The sequence below is a fragment of the Artemia sp. Qi Xiang Cuo genome, chromosome 7, assembly GCF_049724085.1.
Source record: "Artemia sp. Qi Xiang Cuo chromosome 7, ASM4972408v1, whole genome shotgun sequence".
Lineage (NCBI taxonomy): Eukaryota > Metazoa > Arthropoda > Branchiopoda > Anostraca > Artemiidae > Artemia > Artemia sp. Qi Xiang Cuo.
Window position 1 is genome coordinate 63,316,448 of NC_142800.1, and position 16,403 is coordinate 63,332,850.

The window sequence follows — 16,403 nt, forward strand, 5'->3', positions numbered from 1 at the left end:
CGTTTTATTTTTTTATTTATAATGACTTTTATTTAGCTAGCAAAGCGGTGTTTTGCAAGTAACTAAATATTAACAAGTTGTTTCAACTGATAACAAGGAATAAAATTAAAACTTAAAACGAACAGAAATTATTCCGTATATGAGGGGCTACCCCCTTCTCAATCCCCCACTCTTGACGCAAAAGTCTTAAACTTCTTCAAAATACCTCTCATTCAAATTCACCGGCCCTTGTGTTTCAGGAAATGTCAAAAAGAGTCAAACATGAGAAAAGTCAAAAGTCAAACTTTAGCGTAAAGAGCCAAGGATTGAGGAGGGCCCAGCCCCCCCCCCCCCCTCACATAGCATGAACTAACTTACCTATAAAACATCTTTTCTGAAAGGCCAATTTGGCTATTCCATTTTGTTATATTTATTCCCTTAGCTGATTATTGAAATCTCAATAGAATCCTTATTTTCTACTGATTTAAAAACATTACTTTTATTACTTAATTATTACATATATCCGACTATCCCACTAGCCTACATTTGTTGAATAGCCCGGCATGACGGTTGTGCTACCCTACTGACTGTTGCTTGGTTGGGCTCAATTGTAAACGAGAAAAGTTTCCATTTATTTCTTTTCAGAGGAGAGAATTTACGCAACGAGAAAATCTTAATAGTTGTATAACAACCAAACGAAAAATCCTAGAAAAACCCCAGTTTTCACGTATGAATAGACTGGAAATGAAGCCAAGGGGAAAAATGCTTTGAATTAGATGGCTTTGGTGCTTTCAATTTCTTGGACACCAAAATTAACAAGGTGCTGTCTAGACTTAAGATCCATAGAGGCTTGACCCGGGTACCGAAGCACCGTCTTAAGTTTTACTGACAATCCTTAATGATATTATTCAATAACACGACGTCAGTTATTTTCCTGCTAATAATCCTTCATGAGATGTAGTACTTGGAAATTTTTAGAGCTTGACAACTTCGTTTTTGCGGTACAAATGGGAATAAAATATGGAATAATAGCCGTGTTAAAAAGGGAACAAACCCTGGATTCACAAAAAAAAAAAAATAATAATCAGTTAAGTCTTTATTAATTGCAATATCAGCTAATTCCTGACTAGGTATAAAAACTAGTAATGTCCAAGTACCATTTAGCCCCCCTCCCCACTTTCAACTTTTTAAAAGATAGGTAGACACTTGGCACTTTCTTTAAATCGGAAACGACCACCATTTGGGGACACAGAGTCAGTCCATGAGCTCTCTGACACCCTTGTCCCTCTTACCACGGATTTTTTTTACCTGAAACGTTGGTATCTTGTCTCTTATTTGAGCCAGAATTATGCAAAGACAATCTATACCATTGGTATCCCGAAATTGGCCAATAGTCCCTCCAACATCTCCTTCAAAGGTGCAATGTGGCGCCTATTCTAAACCAAAATCATGAGGTGATTCTTGGCAAAGATCTCAATATTTTTTAAGGTGATTCTTGCCAAAGAGAGTGCCCGTGGCCCTTATATGAACACCCTCCCTGCAATATCTTAAGCTTAAAGATAGGCAAATCACACTTTTTTTCAGAGCGTAACCATGCGAGGATTTTCAATCTGTATTATTGGACGTATGCAATTGGCCCATTGCCCCTCTAAACCCATAACCCCATACATCCCCTCCCCCATCCACCGTCACATTTTTAGCAGATATACAGCTAAGATACGCCTTGTTTGAGACAAGTCCGTTGATTTTTGAATTTAAATCAAGTTTGTGGACTGACTAGACTGTGATGAAAAGGTTGAGAACCATGGCTGATGAAAAAAGCCAAGACAGAAAGTCTGAGTTAGAGGCAAACCTGGCATAAGCCTTTCTCAGAACTGTATAAAAATCACGAAATATTTCCAATGCATACGAATAGAGAACGAATGTGGATGCGAGTCCCTTTAACTCCCATGCCTCATCGTTATTCTTTTAAGCACAAAGGTAGGCATGTTGCTTATAGCTGGAGTTAAGGAAACTTTCACCAAAGAAAAAAAAAAGTCAGACCCCAGGATCAGTTGAGGTGCTATAAGGCTTCAAAGTTTAAAAAACTAGGGATCTACCGAATCATGAAACTTCGAACCCTATTAGTACCAGCGGTCTAAGAATTACTAGGGGAATTCTTACTGACTATAAGTGTCAGCCCAGCGAATTTCGAGCGAATCTCAGCACTTTCGATTATTCAGCCACTTCCTCGACAAGCTACCACGGAAGTGACTCTTCTCATTTCATTCAATAAATTGTCTTGTTTTCATTTAGAATTTTGCGTTCATTTAGGCTTCATTTCTAGTTAAGATTGAAAAAGACAGCAATAAACAATACATAGTTCGTTGTTTACATCCCATTCAATCTCTAATGGATTAGAAAAGAACATTTTATTCTAAGCAGAAAATCAATAGAATTCTCTTTCCATAGTTCCAAAGGCTCGCTTCTTAGAAAAGAATACTCTTGAGCGTTTCTAAGGACTAAATTTGGATTACACACGTTTTTTAGTTGTTGACAGTCTAAGAAAATATTTCCAAACAAATCATTTTTTTAACATTACAAAAAGCTAACGATTAGTTTCAATTTAGAGTGATCCCAGTTGTTTTGTCACATAATAGAAAAAAGATTGCATATTTTAAGACTTCTTTAACACACACCCAAAATATGTAGATAGTTAAAGACGTACAAGGGAATGAACAAGGATGATGCAAAAGCAGGACGTGGGAAAGATGAAGAGTCATTAACTCGAAATAAAAATTTTCATAGATTAAGGCATTTCATTCGAGGGGAAGGAGGGGGTTAATTTCTTAACGTTGAGAGGGTACTGCATTGACACTTCACTTGAACAAATTGAAAATATTATGAATGATTACCGTAGTGAAGACAATTCTTTACACTTTTCTAAACCTTGAGTTTGACTTTTGACTGCGGACGCTTTTGTGATAGAGTAATATAGTAGAGTGTTCCAAGAGAACAAACTTGTTGATGTTTTTACAATTATGAACATTAAGGGAGTACCTTAATGTACTTTAGAGGAGTACTTTAGAGGATTAGGTTTTTTTTAATGGGATTACGATTTTTAAACTTTGTTTAACAAAACTCCTTAAATAAAACGCGGCTTTGAGTAATTACTGAGCTGAAATGCAACTGATTTTTTTCTCAGAGCCCCTGGGTTTTTAGGCGGAGGGGGTGTAAAAGAGTTTTATAAAAAGAATAACCTTAAGTAAATAAAAAGAACTTAAAAACTGCTATAATATATTTGTTAGTATCCAACGGATTTGTCCAATGTATATATATTTTCATTATATTTAAACTTTTGTATTTCTTTTGCTTCCCTTATTTAAATATCCATTACAATGCTAGTGGTAGATCCAAAGGGATGGTACCACCAACTCAACAATTTGGTATGGAGGCAGCTTACTTTCTTTCACTTTTCACTTACATATATGCCAATATGCAACTACGTGTAGCTATCCTGAGACACACGAGATAAAAATAAAGTTATCAAATAAATTTACACAGCAGAACAGTTAATAAATAATGTTTTTAATCAAAGAGAGCTTATATCCCGCATGCATTCTTGTTAACTTATATCATTTATCTGCCAACCTAGTATGTTCGTGATCAATGAATTTACAATTCTGTACAAGAATTAGTTGGCAAATAGCTTGCGTGATTTCAATCTACAACCAAGCTGTAATAAATTTTAAAACGCGTTCATTTTATTTTTATTATCCCTGTTTACTTTTCCAGCATTTCGTAGCATAAAATAAAAATCATGCTACTTTTGCTTTTACTTGTTGTTTGATCGCTAGCTGTGAATTTCTTTAAAGTGTACTTAAGTAGAAAGGCACTTGAAAGATATAAATCTGCTTTTGGCTATTATCTAAGGGAATCGATGACAACAGGCTTCAGTTCGTAAATCTTTCGATGAGAGAAAGGTATTTCGGTTTATACTACTCTTTGGGAAAGATGGAGAAAAGGGGCGTAGTGACATTATAAAATACGGCCCTTCTTTCTTTAAAATATTTTTAGTGAGCATAATAATGAATTTCGTTCCTTTCGAGTATTGATTGTTTCAACAATAATTTCTGGTTCTCAACGGAGTATTAATATGAGAGTCATTTTCACCTTATTATTCAGATCTAACTCACTTAAAGAGATCTCTTAGGTTTCAAGATCCGCAGTTCAAAGATATGGCCAATAAAAGCTGCGTATATGAATACAACAGTACAAAAACAGATTAAATAAAATCTAAGAAAGTGTTTATGATCAATATGGTTATGAAATTATTTTTATGGAATAGGTTCATTTACACTGGAGGCAATATAAATACGCAGACAAGGCCATATGAGTCGCAGCGGGTAGGGTTGAAGACTGCAGCAAAGCATTCAATTTGAGCACCCGGTTCAATTTGTAATATTGCCCTTCCCCCCAGTGGCTATTATATGCATGACACACATAAAATCTACCAAGAGACGACTGAATAGCTTTTTGAGCCATGTTCATTAAAAATATATCACACTCTCAGAACATAAGAATACGAAATGAAAGTAATAGTATCGAGAAATGAGAGTATAGGTAGCCCAAGAACAGTTTACAAGCCGAAGAAAATCAGTCCAACAAGGAAGAAAGAACCAACAACCTGTATTCCGACACGTGTAACTGATACGTCAGCGTCTTTAATTGATAACATTTTTTCGTCTCTTAATTTGGTCCGGAATTCTGTTGCAGTGAGTGATATTTCACACCATTTTCCTGTATTTTCCAATTTTATCCTCGAAAAAACATTGAATAGGGACACTTCAGCATCTGCTTCGGCTTATTACAGGTTGAATCTGAAAAAGTCTAATCATATTAGATCTCATTCAGCTGAGCGAATGTGGAATATTTTCGACGAGAGTTACGGTTTTTGTTCAAACATTGGTTCCTTCTGTGAGCTTATGAAAGAATGCATTTTTGACGTATGTGCTCTGTCCCCCTCTACTTCAAGGTAAAAAAGATCTATTCCTCTTAACCCATGGATGACCCCTGGTCTTCTAAGGAGTTGGAGAAGAAAAATCTTATCTTATCTTGGTCCGCCTTGTCTCAAATCGATGGTGTTATATCCGGCTTCTGATGTTGAAGTAGCCAGGATTGTAAATAGCTTGAAGGGTTCTTCGTCGTCTGGCCCTGACTGTATTCCAGCTATGGTAGTATCGTTCATTCTTCCTTCAGTTATTTATCCATTGACGAAACTTTTAAATCTTTCTTTTGAAAATGGGATTTTCCCCAGTTCTCTTAAGCGAGCTAGAGTAATTATTTTATATAAAGGTGGACCAAGAAGTGATCCAGCCAATTATCGTCTTATATCTTTGCTGTCTGTTTTTAGCAAAAATTTTTTAAAGACCATGCTTTCAGGTCTACTTACTTTTCTAGAGGCTACAAGATTTTTTCATGATTTTCAGTTTGGCTTCCGAGCTAAACATTCTACGGAGCATGAGTGTGTAACTCTTTTAAATTTTCTTCACAGAGCGCTTGACTCTTTGGTTTGATTCCTGCAGCTATATTCCTAAATGTCCGTAAAGCTTTTGACTCCTCAACTCATGAGATTCTGCTGTATAAGCTATCACACAATGGTGTAAGAGGACAGGCTCATTCTTGGTTTGATTCCTATTTGTCAGGTAGAACTATATCCGTAGATTCCCTTTCCCGCTTTTGTCTGAGGTTGAGTTTGGTGTTCCTCAAGGGTCTGTTCTTGGACCGTTTCTATTTTTGATTTATATGTTAATGACTTATAGTTGTGTATAAAAATCAAAACCTACAGTTTGCTGTCGCCAATGTCATCCTGAATCTTTCAATGCTAAAAAAAATCCATCGTTTTCACAGGATGTGGACACTCTCGTTGCTTTCGCTGATGACAGTACTATTGGTACTGTAGTGGGAACTGAGTCTGAGATGCTTCCCAAATTAGTTGACCTTTTTGAGAGAGTCGTTCCTTGGTTTGATGCAAAGTTCCTTGCCCTAAATGTTGCTAAGTCAAGTTTTTTCATTTTTTGTCTTATTTATCTTGCATACCCTGACTTAACTAACATTCATCTTTCAAGGAGCTCTCTCCGTAGACCTAAGAAACGATATGTCCGATTTCTCGGTATTCTTCTCAATGAAAACCTTTCATTTAAGTATCATATTGGAATAATTAATATGAAGATCTCAAGGAGTCTTGGAATTCTGAGGAAGCTAAAACAGATTTTCCCTGGATCAGTTTTGAAAATTCTGTTCGATTGCTTATTCAGTCCTACGTCTCTAATTGCCCTACAATATGAATCTCAACTTTCACTTCTTTTTTGAAACCACTTTCTAAGTTATATGATAAGGCAAGAAGGCTTATACAGGAAACAAATTGTTCTACAACTAACCCAGCAAGCCTATTACTTGATTTGCAGTCTTTCTACATTCTTTCGTGCGCGTCTTTCACTTTGCATCAAATTCATGGTGATATTCCCACAGCCCTTCAAACTATTCCTTCTTTCGTCACTGATAGGTCTTCGCATAATCTTCGCAATTCAAGGAATATTAATATTTTATTTACTCTATCGGTGAGGTCTGACTTTAATCCATTAACTGCTTGTCATATCGTTTGGAATAGCCTACCTGAGTCAGCTCAAGAATGTCACTCGTTTGGTACTTTCAAAAGAATTTTAAGAATTTTTTTAATGTCTTGATTTTTCATGTTTAAATATATTTTTTTTAATTTTATTATAATTTTTTTTGCGAGGGGGGGGGCGGGTGACCCTAACCTGGGTTGGAAACGTTTGTTGTGAGGGGTACTGGGTTTGTATAATATTTGTTGTGGCTTGGTTTCAAACATATATTTGGACTTAGGTTTAATTTATTGGATTTTCCTACATTTTTTTTTTATTTGGGGGGGGGGGTTCTCATAAAAATCGCTTTTTTTGTCTTTTAATTATTGTTTTTTTTTCTCTTCTTGCTTTTGTGTATGTGTGTGTGTGTGTGTGTTGAGTCTTTGAAAGGTTGAAATGTATTATATTGAAAATACCTTTTTTTTTTTTTTTTAGTATTTACGCCATTTCTGTTTTTCCCCCTTTTTTTCCTGGCCATAGAACCTTACGGGGGGTTCTATACTGAAGTGTTCTTGTCGTAAATTTATTGGTTTTAGAAATTGATTGTTTGGTAGTCCCCTGCTTAGTTTTTGATTTTGGGATTTTTTTTTCTTTTCTTTTTTTTCTTTTTTTTTCTCTCTCTTGTGTTGAGTGTCTTAAAGGTGTGAATGTATGATGTTGAAAATGTTTTTGTTTTTTATGTATCTGTTTCATTTTTGTTTCTCCCCTGTTTTTTTCCTGGCCATAGAGCCTTACGGGGGAGTTTATATTGAAGTGTATTTTGTTGAGTTTATTGATTGAATGAATTGATTGATTCAAACAATTTTACACAAAATGAGCTGTAGTCCTGGGAGCTTACAGCCCTTAAACATGCCACTGCCCTTATCTTTGCTAAGAACTGTGAGGCTCGCAAGGACCTTGGGAGATTATGCCAGTCATCAAAATTGAGCAAAATCCCCTGTGGGCTGATAAGCCCACAGGGGTTTTGATAAGCCCCAGGGGCTGATAAGCCCCTGTGGGCTGATAAGCCTCTGTGTCATTACGATATTGTCTCGGCTACTAGCATCGGCGGTTGTGTCGTCTTTTACATGCAGAATGGATCCTATTATTTGCTGATAACTTAGTCCCCACCACTATGGGAGAAGAATTGGCCCCAGTGGCCTGCATGAGCGGCCAATTGGGAATACTGAGGGACTCTTATTTTTTGTTTAATATCAGGAACAGGACTTGGATTGCTGTATAAAAGTGATGATTTTGTAAGAACTTAATGCCTAAACATGCGAGTATTCTGCTTCAAAGAAGAAACATATATTTTTTTTAGGACCAATTTCTAATAATAACCAATATTTCGGTTGTAACAATAGCCGAGTATTTTGCAACAGCCACGTATTTGAAATGAAACAAAAGCAAATTAATTTCCCATCCTGTAAACTTTTGAATTACTTGGATCTTTGGACACATTTTACACCCAAGCTTAACACCCCTTAGAATACTCTAAGTTCGTGGGTTCTAAAAGTGAATGATATATTAATGTGGCTACAAAAATTGAAATCAATTCGATTCTCCCACATGACATTTTTTTGGTTTCATCCCTTTCAAAAGACTCGAATCTTTGTTCAAATTTTCAGCTCTCCCAAAAAAGTTTGGAAAAATACAGATAAAAAGGTTTCCGCTCTCCACTGGCGAAATTCTCATTTGCATCTGTAAAATCATCTTTAATTTGATATCCCATACATGTTCTTAGGCTTTTACGATAGAAACCTCTTAGGGTTAATAGTTCGCAGCTTCAGTGAAGATGGACACCATTTACTAATCTGGACTATTCATCCTAGATGTCTAAATTGTTTTCAACACCGTATCCAGTTTTCCCATTTGCATCTGAAAATTATCCTTATTTCGGTATCCCACACCTTTTTTCAGTTCTCATAAAAAAAAAAAAACTCTTATATTTCATTGATCACGGCATCAGGAAGAAGGACTTCATTGATCATTTTGAATTGTTCATCCTAGATATCTAAATTTGTTTTAAACACTATGCTCATTTTTCTCATTAGTATCTAAAACGTATCTTTAATTTGATAAAGTCCACACCCCTTTTTCAGTTCTTATAATAAAATTCTCTTATGGCTAATTTTTCACAACTTCAGCGGAGATGGACTCAATTTATTACTTTGAATTGTTCATCCTCAATATCTAAATTTGTTTTAAACATTATTTTCATTTTTCTCATTAGTATCTAAAAAATAATTTTAATTTGATATTCCACACCCCTTTTTCAGTTCTCATAATTAAACATCGTATGGTTTATTGTTCACAGCTTAAGTGGAGAACAACTTAATTTATTATTCGGAATTATTTCATCCTTTATATCTAAACTTGTTTTCAAAACTATGCTCAGTATGACCTAAATATTCTATCTTTTCCCAATAAGTTATGGTTGCCAGGAAAGACAAACTCGAACCAAATATCCAAAACTTGTTAGCAATCTCCCAAGTCTATTCTGCCTAAATGACTTCTTTGTATCATTTTTTAGACCTCTACTCGCAACTATATGAATTTTTATCATCTAGATCATGCTTTCATAATTCCCTTGGTGTATTTTACTAAGTAACTGTTTAATAAATCAAATGGATAGACTTCAAATTTTAAGAAGCTCTTAAATTGAGCGTTTATAAACAAAATAGACTTGGGCCATAATAGCCATACTCAGCAAAGCCATAACCATTTGAACGAGGATCATGTTAAAAAAAAGTGTCTGAATGCTTTAGTGTTAGCTTGGCGTTCAACTAGTTAATATAATCTAAGTGAAAACTACTCAAAAGTAAATAAAAGAAACCCAGAACCATAGTTATGGGTTCACACCATCTCCCCTAAATTATTGGATATTCGAACTTTAGCGTAAAGAGTGAGGTATTGACTAGGGGGTGAACTCCCTAATATACGTAATAAAAATATACAAATACAGAAATTCGTTACGTAAGTTAATTCGTAAGTTACGTCAGAACAAAATTTCGAGAAAACCAGTTAGGTAAAAAAGGAAAATTAATAAGCAAATTTTGTTTTAATTATTCATGTACGGTGAGCCAAAATCATAACCTGCATTAATTTAAAAGCGTTCAGAAATTAAATAAATAAGAAACAAGTTTTTTTTTAACTGAAAGTAAGGAGCGACATTAAAACTTAAAGCACTAGAAATTATTCCGTATATGAAAGGGGCTGTCCCCTCCTCAACGCCTCGCTCTTTACACTAAAGTTTGACTCTGTTTCAGAACTTTATTTTTGAAAACAATAAAAAACTTTAGCGTAAAGAGCAAGGCGTTGAGAAGGTGACAGCCCCTTTCATATACGGAATAATTTCTGTTCGTTGTAAGTTTTAATGTCGCTCCTTACTTTCAGTTAAAAAAAACTTGTTTTTTTATTTTACACAATTAAAGACAATCTTAGCCTATTGGATATTTCCCAACCAGAAGATTGGTACATTCTAACTAAAACCAGTTCTCTATGTTCTTCACCAATTTTCTTCACTCTTCGTTTCACGGAGTTAATCGATTTGGAATTCTGAATGGCTCAAACATCTTTCTAAGTAAACAGAAAGTTCTGCTATTTTTTCCCTTATTAAGGGGAAATCTAGCAGTACTGGGATCTACAGTGGAGAATCTGACATACAGTACTATATTACTGTGAAACTCAAATACTTCTGTACAATTTAGAATATGTCAGAGACTAAAGAAGATATACACGTTTCTATTCCCCAGCGAGATTTGAGAGAGAAGTTCTTGTTAGAAAATCAAAAATTGATCTTTGTTATCAAAGGAAAGTGCAAAACTTCTTACGTTTAGCTTTAACGTTGCAGCAAAAAGAGACAGAATTGAACCGGCAAGGTTGGGAGAAGTGGCGGGTGTCTCGGTACAAGGGTTAATCAGTACTACACTGTTATCTATGGTACCTGATAATTAAAGAAAAAAAAAACTTTTATAAAAAACTGTGATGCCATGGAATTATTAAACATTACAATAAATTTTGAAGGTGTGCAATTAATTCTGCGATTCCAACACCTACATTTATTCCATAGATCAATCAGACTAGCACGATCACCAGCTTCAAAAAATTTTCGTCAATAAAAAGCCTGTTTTTTTTGTTTTGTTTTTTTGCAAAGATGTAAAGATCTTGGTCTTAAAATAGAGCATGTTAAAGCCCAAAATGTGGTTTTCCTTTCATGAACATTAATTTGTAAAACAATATGTTCTAATTGTAATCAAACAGTTCGTGGTAACGAACTGTAAGTAAGGAGGGACCCGGCTCAATGGTAACCGAAACTCTAAAAAACGGAATTTAGGTACCAATAGATACATAAAAAAAATCAAATTTTTATACTGATTTCAAATATATAAGTTTCATCCATACTGTAGAGGTTTCAAGCTCCTATCTACAAAAATGTGGTATTTTGCATTTTTTGCCAGAAGAAAGATCACGGATGCGTGTTTATTTTTTTTTTATTTTTTTTTTCCAGGGGTGATCGTATCGACCCAGTGGTCCTAGAATATCGTGGGAGGGCTCATTGGAACGGAAATTAAAAGTTTTAGAGCTCTTTAAAGTGAAAAAAAATAGAGGGCAACTATGCCCCCTCCCACGCTCATTTTTTTCCCAAAGTAACCCGATCAAAATTTTGAGATAGCCATTTTGTTCAACATGGTCGAAAATATGAAAACTATGTCTTTTAGGATGACTTGGTCCGCCGAAGTCCCCGGGGGGAGGGCTGAAAGTTATGAACATTACCCAATGTTAACATATAGCATTGGTTATTGGGAAGTATATAGACGTTTTCAAGGGGGATTTTTTGGGTAGGTGGGGGGGGGGGTCAGGGGTTATATGGGAGGATCTTTCCATGAAGGAAGTTTTCATGGGGAAGGGACATTGCTATGAAGGGGGCGCCGGATTTACCATCATTATTAAAGACAAAGATAAGAAATTAAATAAAAAAAAAGTTTATCAACTGAAAGTAATGAGCAACATCAAAACTTAAAACGAACAGAAAATATTGCGTATATGATTGGGTTCACCCCTTATTCAATACCTCGCTCTTTAAGCCGAAGATTTGTTAGTACTTTCAAAAGAGCTAATTATTCTAATTAACGGCCTTTGTGATTGAGGGTCATTTTTAAAGAATTGGAACAAAATTGGAACTTTAGCTTAAAGAGCAAGGTATTGACTAGGAGGCGAACACCCTCATATACGTATTAAAAATCTATGAATATACAAGTTCGATACGTAAGTTACGTATATTTATTACTAATAAAAACGTTCGTAAATAAAATTAAACAAGTTTCGAGAAAGCCATTTAACCAAATAAAAGTAAAATTAATACGCAAATTTTGTTTTAATTATTCATGTACGGTGAGCCAAAATCAAAACCTGCATTAATTCAAAAACGTTCAAAATTGAAATAAAAAAAAAACAAGTTTTTTTTAACTGACAGTACGGAACGACTTTAAAACTTAAAACGAATAGAAATTATTCCGTATATGAAAGGGGTTGTCCCCTCCTCAACGCCTCGTTCTTGACGCTGAAGTTTCACTTTCCCACAACTCTATTTTTAAACAGTGAAAAACTTTAGCGTAAAGAGCGAGGCGTTGAGGTATTTTTTTATTTTCAATGAAGGAATGATGCATGAAAATCGCTTACCATAGCGTTAATTGGTGTTTTGGCTTGATGCTCAGTAAGCTGCATATAGTGGAATCAAAATGGAAGGGACCTCTTTCCTTTTTGGCACTCTTTCTCTGCTGTCGAAATTATCTAGTTTTTTAAATATTACTTATTATTATTTTTTCTGCTAGACTTGCAGAAATTTTGTTGTTTCAAAACCAGAAAATCACCTTCTAATAAAATAACTAATTCATTGACTTACAAACCACTTCTAGAAAGGCGGACGCCAGCTGCGGCTCACCAATTCCATTTGATACTTCACAAGCATAGAATCCCTGATCTTCAGCAGATATAGGAGATAAAATTAGACTTCCATCTCTTCGTTGACTAGCTCGACTGTCAAGACCTAAAGATGTATGATAGCTAAACAGTTTATATGTATCAAGGCATAAAATATTTAAGCAATGGATAATTATTCTTTTCGTTTTTTCCCAGAAACTAAAAACCGGATCGAGCACCTTTTAAATCGAAATCGAACCACTTTTAACTTCACGAAATGGCACAAAAATAATACGTAATTTTTTAGAGGTGATTCATAACAGATTTGAAAAATTAATCATGTATATCTGGTTACTTTCAGTATGTTTCAAGTTAAAAATAGTCCTTCTTAGCGCAGTACTTCCCTTAAAAATTATTGTTTTCTGGCCAGGCAAACTATGCAAGCAAACTAATGCCCTTCAAAGATTGCAGCGTCAACGTTCTTCTATATTTTTGCTTATCGGTAGAAATTAGCTGCAGCATAATACAGAAAAAAGATTGATACATGCCAATTTTAAGACCCTATTGACAAAAATCGGTGCAAATATATGCAAAATATCGATATACATCGATAAAGTTGGCTGAACAAGATTGAGGAATTCGGGATATTATGCAACACCTCTAACTTGTTTTGTGTTGAGACACACAAAACAAGACTCCGGACTCCAGACAATACATAAACGTGCAGTCACAGCGGATATCCAGTCTTTACGTGCAACGTATACATTGTAATACAGTGCAAGATCGAGAAAAACCGGGGGAGGTAGGTAAAGTATAACGACTAGTATTAAAAATGAAATTATTTCTTCATTTGTGAATACATAATCCGATGGTTTTCTCCATAGAGAAAAAAAAAATAGGACATTGGTTACTTCGGTACCCTCAATCAACAAGACCTACTTCTTTACTAGGTAAAGAAATGATTAAGTTATGTCACTAGTCAACGATGGATCAAAAACTGAATAAGATGAAAGAAAAGGGAAACTACGACATACATCAGCTGAAAAGACAGTGATAATACAAATATGCATACTCAACTTGTATTCCTTTTTTAACCTTTAGGCTATTGTTTGCCCTTGGTTTTACGTAACATTTGACTATCGCTTATAAATCCGAGAAAAAGTTTTACATTTAGGCTCCAGTCTCAATTCTGGTCTGAAAAGAAACAAACTTTCAAGTAAATGTAACCTAAGTCAGTTGCTTGAAAAACTTTCACTGTGGGTGAATTACCCCCCCCCCCCACATTTTTACACACTCCCTGTTACAGTCATTTTTTATTAATCGGAAATCAATCACTGTATAGTGCATGTATCCTTGATTTTATTATTAGTATCCTTGATTGGGTGCCGCACGCCCCCCAATAATATTGGTATTATAATTACAACTATGGAAGACAAAAATGCAAGAATGATTCGCATTTGTACAGGGTTTCCGCGATTTTGCCTTGCCACACTTTACAGTGGACATCCTGGATATTATTTCGTTGAAACCAACAAGGGTGTATAGCATATTTTAAAACTAAGTTACGAAGTGAGAAGGATTCCTAGAGCAGATGATAATCGCAGCGAGAATTTCCTGAAATATAGTAACTTTTTAGGAGGTACCACAGATGGGCCATGATTCGGGACAAAATGATTCAATGGTCTAACTCAAATGCGTACGCATGGGGGAGACTTCAGGTCCATGTCCCTTCAAATTAAAAGGAAATGTCATATAACTTCTTGTATTTTCCATGCAATTTTATTTATTTATTTTTTAATTCAGGACCACCAAAACTTTTGCCCTAACCTTGAATTGGGTTCCTGTTATCTCAATGACTACTTCACTATATTTATGTGTATTAAATACTGAAACAAAAACAGTGAGCATTTTTTTTTTTTTTCAGAATTAGCTACCCATGAAACGCTTCCATTTTTTTTCTTTTTTTTTCTTTTTTTTTATAAGCTTTTTCCCACAAGAAGTTTAAAAACCTTATTTTCGCTTTATTGCAACATAAAAAAAAACGTAGTAAACAAACATTTGAGGTATGGCGAAAGCATATATTACCCTTTTTCTGAAGTTTCTACTTCATAGATTTTGAAAAAAGAATAGAGGCCAGATTTTGCAAAATTTTATCGTCAAAATTCCACGTTAATTTGGAGTTAATAAAATTTTTGGAATGGAAAAGATAGCAAAAACTAGAAGACTCTAGTCTCTATCCTTTTTTCTATCTCTATGTTCTAATTAACACTGGATATGACCCCCTCAGAGGTCTGCCAGGAATTTTGTTTTGAGCTGAGTGGCATCCAAATACTTACAAAGTATTGAGAGTAGTTTGCAAACGTGTATAGCATATAAACCCTCAATTGTACATGTATTTTTTTATACTGATCTTTGCTGTTAATTAAGTAATAAAAACAAGTTTTTTTAACTGAAAGTAAGGAACGACGTTAAAACTTAAAACGAACAGAAATTATCCCGTATATGAAAGGGGCTATCCACTCCTCAACGCCTCGCTCTTTACGCTAAAGTTTTTTATTGTTTAAAAAAATAGAGTTGTGAGAAAGTCAAACTTCAACGTAAAGAGCGAGGCGTTGAGGAGTGGACAGCCCCTTTCATATACGGGATAATTTCTGTTCGTTTTAAGTTTTAACGTCGTTCCTTACTTTCAGTTTAAAAAAACTTGTTTTTTTTATTTAATTTTTGAACATTTTTGAATTAACGCAGGTTTTGATTTTAGCTCACCGTACACGAATAAATAAAAAAATTTACACATTAATTTTACTTTTATTTGGTTAAATGCCTTTCTCCTAACTTGTTTAATTTTATTTAAGAAAGTTTTTATTAGTAATAAATATACGTAACTTACGAATTAACTTACATAACAAACTTTCATATTCATAGATTTTTAATACGTATATTAGGGGGTTCGCCCCTAGTCAATACCTTGCTCTTTGAGCTAAAGTTTGAATTTTGTCCCTATTCTTTAAAAATGACCCCTTAATCACAAAGGACGTTAATCAGAATAAATAGCTCTTATGAAAGTACTAAAAAATCTTTGGCTTAAAGAGCGGGGTATTGACTAGGGGGTGAACCCAATCATATACGTAATATTTTCTGTTCGTTTTAAGTTTTGATGTTGCTCCTTACTTTCAGTTGAAAAACTTGTTTTTTTATTTAATTTCTGATCTTTTTCTTTAATAATGATGGGAAATCCCTCATTTCCCCAGGAAAAAACTTCCTTCATGGAAAAATTCTCTCATATAGCCCCCGACCCACCCCCCTCCATCCCCCACCTACCAGAAAAAATCCCCCCTGAAAACGTCTGTATACTTCCCAATGACCAATACTATATGTTAACATATATTTGAAATCATATGAATATGTTATATATATATTTGAAATCAGCATTAAAATCTGATTCTTTTGATGTATCAATTTGTATCAAAATACCGTTTTCTAGAGTTTCGGTTACCATTGAGCCGGGTCTCCTTAATTACAGTTCGTTACCACGAACTGTTTGATGAATCTATGGCTGAAGGTTGAAGTTGTTAATTTTCTAGTGAAAGCGGCTTAATAAATTCGACATTTATTTATAAAACTTGCAAAAGTCACTTACATTTTACCAATGTACTGGAATCACGTTATTCTCAGCAAATAATAGCATGTCCTTATATTGTAAGTAAAATCTATCCATTATAATAAGGATGTAATTGGACATAGCCAGCAATATCAGAGGCGTACCAGCACAAGTTACATATAAAAAGTACTTTTAGAAATATACGTGAAACAAAGAGTTAACTTTAAGATAATGTTTGTCCAAGAGTATGAGCCAGATCGGTATCTCACGATGGGGACATG

The 16,403-nt window shown here is 34.7% G+C and overlaps 1 protein-coding gene across 8 annotated transcripts in view; it reads right to left on the reverse strand.

The window, feature by feature from the left end:
- Positions 1–16,403, reverse strand: part of LOC148950561 (protein turtle homolog B-like) — a 380,785-nt gene that overhangs the window by 97,233 nt on the left and 267,149 nt on the right. For all 8 annotated transcript variants that reach the window (XM_089092492.1, XM_089092489.1, XM_089092493.1 and 5 more), the window contains exon 8: positions 12,508–12,651. In XM_089092492.1, coding sequence (XP_088948618.1) covers positions 12,508–12,651 — 144 coding nt within the window. The remainder of the gene's footprint in view (positions 1–12,507; positions 12,652–16,403) is intronic.